The sequence below is a fragment of the Ranitomeya variabilis genome, chromosome 4 (assembly GCF_051348905.1).
Source record: "Ranitomeya variabilis isolate aRanVar5 chromosome 4, aRanVar5.hap1, whole genome shotgun sequence".
NCBI lineage: Eukaryota > Metazoa > Chordata > Amphibia > Anura > Dendrobatidae > Ranitomeya > Ranitomeya variabilis.
In genome coordinates this window covers 744,988,006-745,004,935 of record NC_135235.1, presented here as the reverse complement: position 1 = coordinate 745,004,935, position 16,930 = coordinate 744,988,006, and the positions used below count along the sequence as shown (strand labels likewise).

At 50.1% G+C, this 16,930-nt stretch overlaps 1 protein-coding gene across 1 annotated transcript in view; it reads right to left on the bottom strand.

The window, feature by feature from the left end:
- The window catches only part of LOC143768262 (uncharacterized), a 32,787-nt gene extending 20,478 nt beyond the window's left edge, over positions 1 to 12,309 (bottom strand). The window contains exon 1 of the mRNA XM_077256956.1: positions 12,221 to 12,309. Within this exon, the coding sequence (XP_077113071.1) occupies positions 12,221 to 12,309 (89 nt within the window). The remainder of the gene's footprint in view (positions 1 to 12,220) is intronic.
- Positions 12,310 to 16,930: the final 4,621 nt, after the last annotated feature.

Genomic DNA, 16,930 nt, shown 5'->3' with positions numbered 1-16,930 from the left:
GGAGACGCTGCAGCCTGCTCTGAACAGAACAGTGGAGGGAGCAGAAGACCCCCTGTAAGTCCTGCTCTTCCTCCACTGCTGTCCCTGTGTGCTGTGCAGCCGGGGCCCCTGACTGTAGGCGAGTACTCACCATTGGGACGCTCCATGCAGGGGGACAGACGGCAGCCAGTGAGCGCTCTCCTCAGTCTGGTCACTGTGAGGTAAGGAAAGCGTTCATTGGCCAGCGTCTCTCCCTGCATGACACGCCCCCTTTTTGATCTCCTGCACTTCGCGCCCCACTCTCTCCCCGACACTCGGTGTTCCATGATTACAGGAGGGAGTGAGAGGGGCCCGACCCTGCATGATACCACCTCTGGGCCCTGTAGCAGTGCCATCAACAGTATGTCTGCCCCTGGCTGGGGGCCCCTAGGGCAGCGGGGGCCCCAGGCAGCTGCCTAGTCTGCCTGCCCCTAACGCCGGCCCTGGCCGCGTTCAGAATCGCCCGATCTATCAATAAAAAAAAGCATTAACCTGATCGCAAAACGGCGTAACGAGAAAAAAAATCGAAACGCCAGAATTACGTTTTTTTGGTCGCCGCGACATTGCATTAAAATGCAATAACGGGCGATCAAAAGAACGTATCTGCACCGAAATGCTATTATTAAAAACACCAGCTCGGCACACAAAAAATAAGCCCTCACCCGACCCCAGATCACGAAAAATGGAGACGCTACGGGTATCGGAAAATGGCGCAATTTTATTTTATTTTTTTTTTGCAAAGTTTGGAATTTTTTTTCACCACTTAGGTAAAAAATAACCTAGACATGTTTGGTGTCTATGAACTCGTACTGACCTGGGAATCATAATGGCAGGTCAGTTTTATCATTTAGTGAACCTAGCAAAAAAAAAACAAGTGTGGGATTGCACTTTTTTTGCAATTTCACCGCACTTGGAATTTTTTTCCCGTTTTCTAGTACACGCCATGGTAAAACCAATGGTGTCATTCAAAAGTACAACTCGTCCCGCAAAAAATAAGCCCTCACATGGCCAAATTGACGGAAAAATAAAAAAGTTATGGCTCTGGGAAGGAGGGGAGTGAAAAACGAAAACGGAAAAACGAAAAATCCCACGGTCATGAAGGGGTTAAAATTGAATATAGAGTAAGGAGATATTGTATAATACAATTCAATACACTGCCTATTGGTTTCTGCTGGAAATCCAAAGACAAAGAGGGACAAACTATGTATAGCCGCCACAGCAAAATTCTTGTCTTGCCCTTAACTGCACCCACAGCCAGAGCCATTTACCATTTTTTCCTACCCTGGCCAGAGGAGATGTCAGAAGGAGGCATGATGGCAGTCAGGGACATTCAGCAGACTGCCCAGGACGACAGGACATAGACCCAAATCTGGGACTGTTCTGCTGGATTCGGGAGGGTTGGGACCTATGGATTTATTCTTTGTTCATTCCTTCATAGTTGTAGCAGCCAGAACTTTTTCGTTTTTACACATAAGGTTCACTATATGACGTCTTGCTTTATTAGTGAGACGAGCTGTCAGTTTATTGTTTTTTTAAAGGCCATTGTGCCAAACACATAACCTGCAACGTTTAGGTTTTCACGCACTGAAATATGTGGAAATGTTTCAGTGTTTTAACCACATACTGTAAATTGACATGTTAGAGTTGAAAATTTTGGCTTGGGCACAAAATGGATAAAAAAAAACTGCAATAAATCATTATTCTAATTGTTCTTTATTATTTTATGGGGAAAAAAATCTCTGACTTTAATTTCAGCTCTAGAATGCAGGTACATAGGAATACACTGGTATATAGGAATGTATCTCTATGCACCAGCACAGGAAGTTGTGTGTTTGATCAGCAGGGCCCAGACGGGAAGAAAGGTGAAGAATGAGTTAATTACAGCACAGAGATGCCGGCGGCCTTCCCCCAGAGTCAGAGAAGGAACTAGTGAGCACTGAACACAGTGAGCTGGAGAGGAGGCAACTTACAGGGACAGAGTGAGAGTCGGGAGGTGGCCCTGAACACCCGGGAGAGTTACCCCAAATTGGGACTGTCCTGCTAGATGGCTGGAAGCAATGAATAATGGGGAGCCTGTGGCACCGACCTCCACCGCAGAGCCGCACTCCACATAGAGAATAATGGAGCCTCCAGCACCGACCTCCACCCGCAGAGCCGCACTCCACATAGAGAATAATGGAGCCTCCAGCACCGACCTCCACCCGCAGAGCCGCACTCCACATATAGAATAATGGAGCCTCCAGCACCGACCTCCACCCGCAGAGCCACACTCCACATAGAGAATAATGGAGCCTCCAGCACCGACCTCCACCCGCAGAGCCGCACTCCACATAGAGAATAATGGAGCCTCCAGCACCGACCTCCACCCGCAGAGCCGCACTCCACATATAGAATAATGGAGCCTCCAGCACCGACCTCCACCCGCAGAGCCACACTCCACATAGAGAATAATGGAGCCTCCAGCACCTACCTCCACCCGCACTCCACATAGAGAACAATGGAGCCTCCATCACTGACCTCCACCCGCACTCCACATAGAGAATAATGGAGCCTCCAGCACCGACCTCCACCCGCAGAGCCGCACTCCACATAGAGAATAATGGAGCCTCCAGCACCGACCTCCACCCGCACTCCACATAAAGAATAATGGAGCCTCCAGCACCGACCTCCACCCGCAGAGCCGCACTCCACATAGAGAATAATGGAGCCTCCAGCACCGACCTCCACCCGCAGAGCCGCACTCCACATAGAGAATAATGGAGCCTCCAGCACCGACCTCCACCCGCAGAGCTGCACTCCACATAGAGAATAATGGAGTAATGGAGCCTCCAGCACCGACCTCCACCCGCAGAGCTGCACTCCACATAGAGAACAATGGAACCTCCAGCACCGACCTCCACCCGCAGAGCCGCACTCCACATAGAGAATAATGGAGCCTCCAGCACCGACCTCCACCCGCACTCCACATAGAGAATAATGGAGCCTCCAGCACCGACCTCCACCTGCAGAGCCGCACTCTACATAGAGAATAATGGAGCCACCAGCACCGACCTCCACCCGCAGAGCCACACTCCACATAGAGAATAATGGAGCCTCCAGCACCGACCTCCACCCGCAGAGCCGCACTCCACATAGAGAATAATGGAGCCTCCAGCACCGACCTCCACCCGCAGAGCCGCACTCCACATAGAGAATAATGGAGTAATGGAGCCTCCAGCACCGACCTCCACCCGCAGAGCTGCACTCCACATAGAGAATAATGGAACCTCCAGCACCGACCTCCACCCGCAGAGCCGCACTCCACATAGAGAATAATGGAGCCTCCAGCACCGACCTCCACCCGCACTCCACATAGAGAATAATGGAGCCTCCAGCACCGACCTCCACCTGCAGAGCCGCACTCTACATAGAGAATAATGGAGCCACCAGCACCGACCTCCACCCGCAGAGCCGCACTCCACATAGAGAATAATGGAGCCTCCAGCACCGACCTCCACCCGCAGAGCCGCACTCCACATAGAGAATAATGGAGCCTCCAGCACCGACCTCCACCCGCAGAGACGCACTCCACATAGAGAACAATGGAGCCTCCAGCACCGACCTCCACCTGCAGAGCCGCACACTCCACATAGAGAATAATGGAACCTCCAGCACCGACCTCCACCCGCAGAGCCGCACTCCACATAGAGAATAATGGAGCCTCCAGCACCGACCTCCACCCGCACTCCACATAGAGAATAATGGAGCCTCCAGCACCGACCTCCACCTGCAGAGCCGCACTCTACATAGAGAATAATGGAGCCACCAGCACCGACCTCCACCCGCAGAGCCGCACTCCACATAGAGAATAATGGAGCCACCAGCACCGACCTCCACCCGCAGAGCCACACTCCACATAGAGAATAATGGAGCCTCCAGCACCGACCTCCACCCGCAGAGCCGCACTCTACATAGAGAATAATGGAGCCACCAGCACCGACCTCCAATCACAGAGCCACACTCCACATAGAGAATAATGGGGCCTCCAGCACTGACCTCCACCCGCAGAGCCGCACTCCACATAGAGAATAATGGAGCCTCCAGCACCGACCTCCACCCGCAGAGCCACACTCCACATAGAGAATAAGCCGGATTACTCACCGGTAATGCTCTTTTAATGAGTCCACGACAGCACCCCACATGAGAGAGAGGGATCCGCCCATAGGAACAGGAAACCTACAGAATAAAAGGAGGCGGTCCCCTCTCCTCCTCAGTTTAGTTTACAGAGTATAAAAAGGGAACCGCAAAAGCTTTAGTATTAATTCTTATTCAGCAAAATATCTTAAAAACTCTATACAACCATTATTTGTGAATCTAAAGAAAGAGCTGTGCATAATCAGGGTGGGTTGTAAATGGGTGCTGTCGTGGACTCTTTAAAAGAGCATTACCGGTGAGTAATCCGGCTTTTTACCCTTCGCCACGACAGCACCCCACATGAGAGACTTTCAGAGAGTCATTATTCGGGTGGGATTACTGTACTAAGAACAGCTCTACCAAAGGCCAAATCAGAAGATGAAGATAGATCAAGTCTATAATGGTTGTAAAAGGTAGAAGGTGTAGACCAAGTTGCGGCCTTACATATTAAATGGATCGGGACATCCGCTTGTTCCGCCCAGGAGGAAGCCATGGCTCGTGTCGAGTGTGCTTTAATACCCTCTGGAGGAATCTCGCCTTTTGATGTATAGGCCAAGCAGATAGCATCTCTGATCCATCGAGATATGGTAGCCCTCGTGACCCCATGTCCTTTCTTGTGGCCCTGAAAGGAGATAAACAGAGCCCTACTCTCCCTCCATGTTTGACACCTTTCTATATAAGTCAGGATGGCTCTTCTGACATCTAAGGTGTGGAACTTATGTTGTTCAGGGGTTACAGGAGAATCAAAGAAGGAAGGGAGAAATATTTCCTGTGACCTGTGGTAGGTGGATGCTACCTTAGGGAGGTATGAGGGGTCTCGTTTTAGGACTACCCGATCATGGAATATCAGTAAGAAGGGTGGGTCTACTGATAGGGCCTGGATGTCGCTAACACGTCTGGCTGAGGTCAGGGCTACCAAGAGGGCTACTTTATATGTGAGGACATTTAGAGGTATAGAATCTAGAGGCTCAAATGGGGAGCTGGTTAAGGCCTCTAGCACTAGATTTAAATCCCACGGAGGTAGACGGGGAATATGTACCGGGTTACTTCGTTCACAAGATTTAATGAATCTGGAGACCCATCTATCAGCGGCTACATTATATCCATATAGGGCTCCTAACGCTGATATCTGGACTCTTAAGGTGTTTACTGATAGTCCTAATTCTCTACCTTTTTGTAGGAACTCTAGAATAGGTGTTATCGGAACGTGTTTAGTGAACGGTATTGTATGAAAGTTTAAGAATTTTTTCCATACCCTGCTATATATCAGGGTGGTAGATCTTTTCCTACTTAGTAGCAGGGTTTTCACTAGTTGTTCTGAAAAACCCCTTGAGCTTAGTAACTGCCGCTCAAGTTCCACGCCGTCAAGTGAAGCCCTTTCACTTGCGGGTGGAAAAACGGCCCCTGGAACAGTAGTTCCCTGTCCAATGGAAGAATCCATGGCTCGCATAGACACATGCTCTGGAGGCAGGAGAACCACGGCCTCTTTGGCCAGAAGGGTGCGATGAGGATCATCCTTGCCCGTTCCCTCCTGATCACTAGCGGAACTAGAGACATTGGAGGAAAGGCGTAAGCCAGTTTGAAGTTCCAAGGATGGTGTAGGGAGTCCAGTATGTCTGGATGATCCAAGGAGTTCAGGGAAGCGAATCTTTCTACCTGTCTGTTGCCTCTTGTGGCAAATAGATCTATCTGAGGCACTCCCCATGCTTTTGTTATCAGTCGGAACACGGTTCTGTTTAAGGACCATTCTCCCTGGCGCAGCCTGTTTCGACTGAGGTAGTCTGCTTTGGTATTCTCTACTCCTCTGATGTGTAGGGCTGTTAGAGATGCCAGATGAATCTCTGCGAACTGGAAGATCTCCCCTGCGATGGTCATCAGACTTCCTGACCGTGTACCGCCCTGACGGTTTACATAGGCCACTGTGGTGGAGTTGTCTGAGAAAACTCTTACATCTGCTCCTTGAATCTGTGGAAGAAAATAATTTAAGGCTTTCCCTACTGCTGTTAATTCTTTCCAATTTGAAGAACATGATGATTCTGCCTGATTCCAGGTATCCTGGACTACATCATTTTCCATATGTGCACCCCATCCCGTAGGGCTGGCGTCGGTAGTAATTATTTTGGATGGATCTACTATCCAAGGTACGCCTCCTGAAAGGTGTCCCATATCTAGCCACCAGGATAGAGATTCTACGACATCTCTAGAGAGAGTTAGTTTACTCTCTAGGTGTCCTTTCCGTCCCTGGGCTGACAGTACTTCGTACTGTAATTGGCGGGTATGGAATTGAGCCCATGGTACAGCCGGGATACATGAGGACAATGACCCTAATAAGGACATAGCCTTTCTCAGTGTCATGTAGGGGTTTCTTATTGCTTCTGACACTTTTGACTGTATAGTCATTCTCTTTGAATGTGGGAGGAAGCTCTTTTGACTTACGGAGTCCAGCTGGATCCCTAGAAACATTTGAGTAGTGTCTGGCTTCAATCTGGACTTTTCGAAGTTGATAATCCAACCCAAGTCTTGCAGGGATGAGATTGTGTTAGACAACCGCAATTTACATTGAGCCACAGAATTGCCTATCACTAAAAAGTCATCCAGGTATGGTATTATTAAAGTGTCCCGTTGGCGTAGATGAGCCATCACTTCTAACATCACTTTTGTAAAGATGCGGGGGGCCATAGAAAGCCCAAATGGCATTGCTACATATTGAAAGTGACGAACCTGTCCCTCCAGGATGACCGCTACTCTTAGATACTGCTGGTGTTCGGCATGTATAGGAAGGTGATAGTAAGCATCTCTTAGGTCTATCCCGGCCATGACACACCTAGGGAACAAAAGCTTGATGGTAGAACTAATGGATTCCATTTTGAAAGTGTGGTTACGCAAAAAGGAATTTAGTTTTTTGAGGTTTATGATGGTTCGAAATGAACCATCTGGCTTATTGATCAAAAATAAAGGGGAATAGAACCCCCTCCCTTCTTGATCTCGTGGAACCTTTATCAATACTTTTTTAGATAGAAGCGACAGGATCTCTGATTCTAGAGCTTCTTGTTGTTGCTGACCTCTCGGAGATGTTACAATAAAAGAATCCCAAGGGATTCTATCAAATTCTAATTTTAATCCGTTTTCAACAATTTCCAGAATCCAAAGACTAGATGTTATCAGCTTCCATTTAGAAAAGAAATATTTCAATCTACCGCCTACTTCATAATTAACGGTACTTGTTACGTTTTTGGTTATAGGATCCCGAAAACAGAGCACCTCTTTGTTTTGGATCCTTTGTCTCCCAGCGCTCCCTTTGTTCAGTAGGTTTGTTTCTGGTAAAGGGGCGTCTCCTGAAAGCTCTCCTGTAAGAGGGAAGGTACTGGTTAGGGAAGCCTTTCTTCCGCTCTCCTGCCTTATTTAAGAGCTCGTCCAGAGTTTTCCCAAATAGGAACTCACCCTGGCAGGGAATCGCACAAAGTTTTGCTTTGGCCTGTGCGTCCCCTTTCCAATTTTTCAACCAGAGTGCTCGCCGGGCTGTGTTTACTAGGCCGGCTGACCTGGCTGTTAGGCGTAGCGAATCCACCGACGCATCTGCTAGAAATGCTACTGCATCTTTCATTAGAGGGATTTTCGACAGAATTTTATTTCTCGAAGCTCCACCTCTAATTTGTTCCTCCAGCTGCTCTGTCCATACTAGCAGTGACCTTGCAGTGCAGGTGCTAGAGATGGCTGGTCTGAATGCCCCCGTATTAGCCTCCCATGACCTCCTAAGTAAGGCTTCTGCCTTTCGGTCTAACGGATCAGTTAAAGTCCCTGAGTCCTCCACAGGCAAGACCGACTGTTTAGAAGTTGAAGCCACTGCCGCATCAACCTTTGGTATCTTTTGCCAGGAACTAAGTTCTTCATCACTGAAGGGGTAGCGTCTTTTAGCAGAGGATGGTAAGAATCCTCTCGTGTGTTGTTTCTCCCACTCTTTTTTAACCAGCTCCTTAATTGTGGGTATGGCGGGGAAGGACCTTCGTTTTCTTTGTCCTAACCCCGCAAACATGATGTCCTGCGCTGACTTCTTTCCCTTCTCATCTGGGCACCCCATCGTGCTCCTGACGGCTTTAATTAAACTGTCTACACTACTATTTGGTAGACAAAGGCCTCCTTCATATTCCGATGAACTTGGCTGGGACTCCTCTTCATCAGAGGATTTTTGTACTACCTCTGACTCCGAGCTTACTGGAGATCGGGACCTGCTAGGCTGACGGGTACTGGTGCTACTCGTATGCGCCAAACCCTGCATCTCTTCACGTATTATGGCTCTAACGTCAGACGGAGTCATTACGTTTTCTTCCCGTAAGGTCAATATGATGCACTCTGCACATAATCTCTTTGTGTATGAGTCCGGGAGGGGTTGTAAGCATAAGGCACATTCTTTATGTTTGGATTTATGTGTCCTTTTCTTAGTCTAGAGGAAGGGGATACAGGAGGAACATATATCAGCATATGGGAAGAGACTCTTTTAAAAACTCACCCAGTGAAGCTGACAGGTTCCGGTTCTGGAGGCGGATTCTCTGAAGAAACATCCTTCTGTTTGGTGGCAGATCGCTTAACCTGGGATCGATCTCCACTTTTAGTGCTGCTCCTGGCGCTTGTCTCCTTACTGGGAGACCGCTCTGTTGCAGGCAAGTGCGCTACATCGGCCGGTGAAGCCATACTTACACACACCGGCCGACGCTAGTGCCGCACTTTTAAATCTGGCGCCGAATCTCCTGCCTCCCCGGACCCAACCCGGAAGTGCTCCAGCGACTTCCGGGTTAGACGCGCCGCTCCTCCTTACCATGCGGCGGCTGCTGGATAAGAAGCCGGCCGCTGAGCGCGCGCGTCCTCATGGAGCCGGGCGGACCAGCGGCACCGAACCCGGACCATGGCGACGATCAGACGAGGGGGGAGGCTGCAAACAGTGGCTCCCCCGACGCTGCCTCTGGTACCGCAGCCCCTGCCGTTCCCACGGAGACCGACGCAGGCGGGTGCATGGCCCCAGGAATCCTTGACTGTAGGTACTTCGGGTTCCCCATAGAAACAGGAAACCTAAACTGAGGAGGAGAGGGGACCGCCTCCTTTTATTCTGTAGGTTTCCTGTTCCTATGGGCGGATCCCTCTCTCTCATGTGGGGTGCTGTCGTGGCGAAGGGTAAAAATGGGGCCTCCAGCACTGACCTCCACCCGCAGAGCCGCACTCCACATAGAGAATAATGGGGCCTCCAGCTCCGACCTCCACCCACAGAGCCGCACTCCACATAGAGAATAATGGAGCCTCCAGCACCGACCTCCACCCGCAGAGCCGCACTCCACATAGAGAATAATGGGGCCTCCAGCACCGACCTCCACCCGCACTCCACATAGAGAATAATGGAGCCTCCAGCACAGACCTCCACCCGCAGAGCTGCACTCCACATAGAGAATAATGGAGCCTCCAGCACCGACTTCCACCCGCAGAGCCGCACTCCACATAGAGAATAATGGAGCCTCCAGCACCGACCTCCACCCGCAGAGCCGCACTCCACATAGAGAATAATGGAGCCTCCAGCACCGACCTCCACCCGCAGAGCCGCACTCTACATAGAGAATAATGGAGCCACCAGCACTGACCTCCAATCACAGAGCCACACTCCACATAGAGAATAATGGGGCCTCCAGCACTGACCTCCACCCGCAGAGCCGCACTCCACATAGAGAATAATGGAGCCTCCAGCACCGACCTCCACCCGCAGAGCCGCACTCCACATAGAGAATAATGGAGCCTCCAGCACCGACCTCCATCCGCAGAGCCGCACTCCACATAGAGAATAATGGAGCCTCCAGCACCGACCTCCAACCGCAGAGCCGCACTCTACATAGAGAATAATGGAGCCACCAGCACCGACCTCCACCCGCAGAGCCGCACTCCACATAGAGAATAATGGAGCCACCAGCACCGACCTCCACCCGCAGAGCCGCACTCCACATAGAGAATAATGGAGCCACCAGCACCGACCTCCACCCGCAGAGCCGCACTCCACATAGAGAATAATGGGGCCTCCAGCACCGACCTCCACCCGCAGAGCCGCACTCTACATAGAGAATAATGGAGCCACCAGCACCGACCTCCAATCACAGAGCCACACTCCACATAGAGAATAATGGGGCCTCCAGCACCGACCTCCACCCGCAGAGCCGCACTCCACATAGAGAAAAAATGGAGCCTCCAGCACCGACCTCCACCCGCAGAGCCGCACTCTACATAGAGAATAATGGAGCCACCAGCACCGACCTCCAATCACAGAGCCACACTCCACATAGAGAATAATGGAGCCTCCAGCACCGACCTCCACCCGCAGAGCCGCACTCCACATAGAGAAAAAATGGAGCCTCCAGCACCGACCTCCACCCGCAGAGCCGCACTCTACATAGAGAATAATGGAGCCACCAGCACCGACCTCCAATCACAGAGCCACACTCCACATAGAGAATAATGGAGCCTCCAGCACCGACCTCCACCCGCAGAGCCGCACTCCACATAGAGAATAATGGAGCCTCCAGCACCGACCTCCACCCGCAGAGCCGCACTCCACATAGAGAATAATGGAGCCTCCAGCACCGACCTCCACCCGCAGAGCCGCACTCCACATAGAGAATAATGGAGCCTCCAGCACTGACCTCCACCCGCACTCCACATAGAGAATAATGGAGCCTCCAGCACCGACCTCCACCCGCAGAGCCGCACTCCACATAGAGAATAATGGGGCCTCCAGCACCGACCTCCACCCGCAGAGCCGCACTCCACATAGAGAATAATGGAGCCTCCAGCACCGACCTCCAACCGCAGAGCCGCACTCTACATAGAGAATAATGGAGCCACCAGCACCGACCTCCACCCGCAGAGCCGCACTCCACATAGAGAATAATGGAGCCTCCAGCACCGACCTCCACCCGCAGAGTGCACTCTACATAGAGAATAATGGAGCCACCAGCACCGACCTCCAATCACAGAGCCACACTCCACATAGAGAATAATGGGGCCTCCACCACCGACCTCCACCCGCAGAGCCGCACTCCACATAGAGAATAATGGAGCCTCCAGCACCTACCTCCACCCGCAGAGCCGCACTCCACATAGAGAATAATGGGGCCTCCAGCACTGACCTCCACCCGCAGAGCCGCACTCTACATAGAGAATAATGGAGCCTCCAGCACCGACCTCCACCTGCAGAGCCGCACTCCACATAGAGAATAATGGAGCCTCCAGCACTGACCTCCACCCGCAGAGCCGCACTCTACATAGAGAATAATGGAGCCTACAGCACCGACCTCCACCCGCAGAGCAGCACTCCACATAGAGAATAATGGGGCCTCCAGCACCGACCTCCACCCGCAGAGCCGCACTCTACATAGAGAATAATGGAGCCTCCAGCACCGACCTCCACCCGCAGAGCAGCACTCCACATAGAGAATAATGGGGCCTCCAGCACCGACCTCCACCCGCAGAGCCGCACTCCTCATAGAGAATAATGGAGCCTCCAGCACCGACCTCCACCCGCAGAGCCGCGCTCCACATAGAGAATAATGGAGCCTCCAGCACCGACCTCCACCCGCAGAGCCGCACTCCACATAGAGAATAATGGAGCCTCCAGCACCGACCTCCACCCGCAGAGCCGCACTCCACATAGAGAATAATGGAGCCTCCAGCACCGACCTCCACCCGCACAGCCGCACTCCACATAGAGAATAATGGGGCCTCCAGCACCGACCTCCACCCACAGAGCCGCACTCCACATAGAGAATAATGGAGCCTCCAGCACCAACCTCCACCCGCACTCCACATAGAGAATAATGGAGCCTCCAGCACCGACCTCCACCCGCAGAGCCGCACTCCACATAGAGAATAATGGAGCCTCCAGCACTGACCTCCACCTGCAGAGCCGCACTCCACATAGAGAATAATGGAGCCTCCAGCACCGACCTCCACCCGCAGAGCCGCACTCCACATAGAGAATAATGGAGCCTCCAGAACTTACCTGCACCCGCAGAGCTGCACACCAAATATATAGCTGTTCTGTGCGTACAGGACCTGCACAGTCACACGTCTGGACCCCGAGAGCGTCATAGGCTCTGTTGTGAGGAAAATTTTTAACCCTATGCATTCCAATTCACCAAACAATTTTGCCCCTATCTACATAATGGGGAAAAAGTGAAAGGAAAAGTGTTGGAGGCGAATTGACAGCTGCCAGATGTGAACAAGCGATGATGCCAAAGAGTATATACTGTTCAGTTGCTAAGGTGGGGCCTTGAAATGGGATACTCACCACACACGGGGATATGAACACACACAAAATTGTTGTGAATTTGGATTCTGGGCTCCCCCGGTGGCCGCTTGTGGAATTGGACTTGTCATCCTCTTTCCTGTTTCACCTGGTTCCATCAGTAGTGGGTGTCGCTATTTAAGCTCATTTCTCTGGTGGTTTCTTGCCGGTCAACAATGTTATCTGATGCCTCTCAGTGCTTGTTCCTGCTTCTAGACAACTACTAGATAAGTTGGACTTTTGTCCATGTTTGCTTTGCCTATTTGTTCCAGTTCACAGCTGAAGTTTTGTTACTGTGTCTGGAAAGCTCTCGTTGATCAGGGATTGCTACTCTGGCGTTATGAGTTAATGCCAGAGTTTAAGGTAATCTCTGGATGGTGTTTTGTTAGTGTTTTTCTGCTGACCATGAAAGTATACTATCTGTCTTCTGCTATCTAGTAAGCGGACCTCAAATTTGCTAAGACTATTTTCCTGCTGCGTTTGTTGTTTCATCTGAACTCACCGTCATTATATGTGGGGGGCTACTGTCTTCTTTGGAATATTTCTCTAGAGGTGAGCCAGGTCTTATATTTCCCTCTGCTAGCTATTTAGGTCTTAGGCCAGAGCTGGGCATCTAGCGATAAATAGGAAATGCTACCTGGCTATGTCTAGTTGCGCGGCAGGCTTAGTTCATGGTCAGTATAGTTCCATCTTCCGAGAGCTTGTCCCTCTATAGGCTTGCTATGATCTCTGCCTGCAGAGATCATGACAGTTTGACCGGCCATTAAAGTGTTAAAGACCCAGGTTGAGAAAGGAGAGTTATAAGAAGTCTGCTGGAATTTTTTTTTTTTTTTTTTCCTCCAGTCTGCCTTGCTGCAGTCTTTTTTCTCTCTCTCCTCCTAATCTCTGTATGGCTCTGTGTGCACCTGACAATAATGGATCTCCAGAGTGTAACTGCGGGTTTGAATAATCTCATCACGAAAGTACAAAATTTACAAGATTTTGTGGTACATGCTCCGGTATCTGAGCCGAGAATTCCTTTGCCGGAGTTCTTCACAGGGAATAGAGCTAGCTTCCAGAATTTCCGAAATAATTGTAAGCTTTATTTGTCCCTGAAGTCTCGTTCAGCTGGAGACCCTGCTCAGCAGGTTAGGATTGTGATTTCCTTGCTCAGGGGTGACCCTCAAGATTGGGCCTTCTCATTGCCAGCAGGGGATCCTGCGTTACGCGATGTGGATGCGTTTTTTCTGGCCTTGGGCTTGCTTTATGAGGAACCTCATTTGGAAATTCAGGCAGAAAAAACTTTGATGGCACTATCTCAGGGGCAAGACGAAGCTGAAGTTTTCTGCCAAAAATTCCGTAAATGGTCTGTGCTTACTCAGTGGAATGAGTGCGCCTTGGCGGCAACTTTCAGAGAAGGTCTCTCTGATGCCGTTAAGGATGTTATGGTGGGGTTCCCTGTGCCTGCAGGTCTGAATGAGTCCATGACAATGGCTATTCAGATTGATAGGCGTCTGCGGGAGCGCAAACCGGTGCACCATCTGGCGGTGTCTATGGAAAAGACGCCAGAAAGTATGCAGTGTGATAGAATTCTGTCCAGGAGCGAGCGACAGAATTTTAGACGGAAGAATGGATTGTGTTTCTATTGTGGGGATTCTACTCATGTTATATCAGCATGCTCTAGGCGTACAAAGAAGCTTGATAAGTCTGTTTCCATTGGCACCATTCAGTCTAAGTTTATTTTGTCTGTAACCCTGATTTGCTCTTTGTCATCCATTGCCACGGACGCCTATGTTGACTCTGGCGCCGCTCTGAGTCTTATGGATTGGTCCTTTGCCAATCGTTGTGGTTTTGATTTAGAGCCTTTGGAGACTCTTATTCCTCTGAAGGGGATTGACTCCACCCCATTGGCTAATAATAAACCACAATACTGGACACAAGTAACCATGCGTATCAATCCGGATCACCAGGAGATTATTCGTTTCCTGGTGCTGTATAATTTACATGACGATTTGGTACTGGGATTGCCATGGTTGCAGTCTCACAACCCAGTCTTGGACTGGAGAGCAATGTCTGTGTTGAGCTGGGGATGTAAGGGTATTCATGGGGACTTACCTTTGGTTTCTATTTCGTCGTCCATTCCCTCTGAAGTCCCTGAGTTCCTCTCTGATTATCAAGACGTCTTTGACGAACCCAAGCTTGGGTCGTTACCTCCGCACCGTGAGTGCGATTGTGCCATAGATTTGATACCGGGTTGTAAATATCCAAAGGGTCGTTTGTTTAATCTGTCTGTGCCGGAACATGCTGCTATGCGGGAATATATAAAGGAGTCTTTGGAAAAGGGACATATTCGTCCATCTTCTTCTCCCTTGGGAGCTGGGTTTTTCTTTGTCTCAAAAAAAGACGGCTCTTTGAGACCATGTATTGATTATCGGCTTCTGAATAAGATCACTGTTAAGTATCAATACCCATTGCCATTGCTTACTGATTTGTTTGCTCGTATAGAGGGTGCTAAGTGGTTCTCTAAAATTGATCTTCGTGGGGCGTATAATTTGGTGCGGATCAGGCAGGGGGATGAGTGGAAGACCGCATTTAATACGCCCGAGGGCCACTTTGAGTATTTGGTCATGCCTTTTGGTCTTTCTAATGCCCCTTCAGTTTTCCAGTCTTTTATGCATGATATTTTCCGCGATTTTTTGGATAAATTTATGATAATATATCTGGATGATATTCTGATTTTTTCTGATGACTGGGACTCTCATGTCCAGCAGGTCAGGAGAGTTTTTCAGGTTCTGCGGTCTAATTCTTTATGTGTGAAGGGGTCTAAGTGCGTTTTTGGGGTCCAGAAAATTTCCTTTTTGGGGTATATTTTTTCTCCCTCTTCCATTGAGATGGATCCCGTCAAGGTGCAAGCTATTTGTGACTGGACTCAGCCCTCCTCTCTTAAGGGTCTTCAGAGATTTTTGGGCTTTGCCAACTTTTACCGCCGATTTATTGCTGGTTTTTCGGATGTCGTTAAACCACTGACTGATTTGACCAGACAAGGCGCTGATGTTGCTAATTGGTCCCCTCATGCTGTAGAGGCCTTTCAGGAGCTTAAGCGCCGTTTTGCCTCTGCCCCTGTGTTGCGTCAGCCTGATGTGAATCTGCCTTTTCAGGTTGAGGTTGACGCTTCGGAGATCGGAGCTGGGGCAGTGTTGTCGCAGAAAGGTTCCGACTGCTCCGTCATTAGGCCTTGTGCCTTCTTTTCTCGCAAATTTTCGCCCGCAGAGCGGAATTATGATGTTGGGAATCGGGAGCTTTTGGCCATGAAGTGGGCGTTTGAGGAGTGGCGCCATTGGCTCGAGGGGGCTAGGCATCAGGTGGTGGTATTGACTGACCACAAAAATTTGATTTATCTTGAGACTGCCAGACGCCTGAATCCTAGACAGGCGCGCTGGTCTTTATTTTTTTCTCGCTTTAATTTTGTGGTGTCATACCTACCGGGTTCTAAGAATGTTAAGGCAGATGCCCTTTCTAGGAGTTTTGACCCGGACTCTCCTGGTAATTCTGAACCCACAGGTATCCTTAGGGAGGGAGTAATTTTGTCGGCCGTTTCTCCTGATCTGCGGCGGTCCTTGCAAGAGTTTCAGGCGGATAGACCGGATCGTTGTCCGCCTGATAGACTGTTTGTTCCGGATGATTGGACCAGCAGAGTCATCTCTGAGGTACATTCTTCTGCATTGGCAGGTCATCCCGGAATTTTTGGTACCAGGGATTTGGTGGCAAGATCCTTCTGGTGGCCTTCCCTGTCACGAGATGTGCGAGTCTTTGTGCAGTCATGTGACGTTTGTGCTCGGGCCAAGTCTTGTAGTTCTCGGGCTAGCGGACTGCTGTTGCCCTTGCCTATTCCTAAGAGGCCTTGGACACACATCTCGATGGATTTTATTTCAGATCTGCCTGTTTCCCAGAAGATGTCTGTCATCTGGGTGGTCTGTGACCGTTTCTCTAAAATGGTCCATTTGGTTCCTCTGCCCAAGTTGCCTTCTTCTTCTGAGTTGGTTCCTCTGTTTTTTCAGAATGTTGTCCGATTGCACGGTATTCCTGAGAATATTGTTTCTGACAGAGGTACCCAATTTGTGTCTAGATTTTGGCGGGCATTCTGTGCTAGGATGGGCATAGATTTGTCTTTTTCATCTGCTTTTCACCCTCAGACTAATGGCCAGACCGAGCGGACTAATCAGACCCTGGAGACATATCTGAGGTGTTTTGTCTCTGCTGACCAGGATGATTGGGTTGCTTTTTTGCCATTGGCAGAGTTCGCCCTCAATAATCGGGCCAGCTCTTCCACCTTGGTGTCCCCGTTTTTCTGTAATTCGGGGTTTCACCCTCGATTTTCCTCCGGTCAGGTGGAATCCTCGGATTGTCCTGGAGTGGATGCGGTGGTGGAGAGATTGCATCACATCT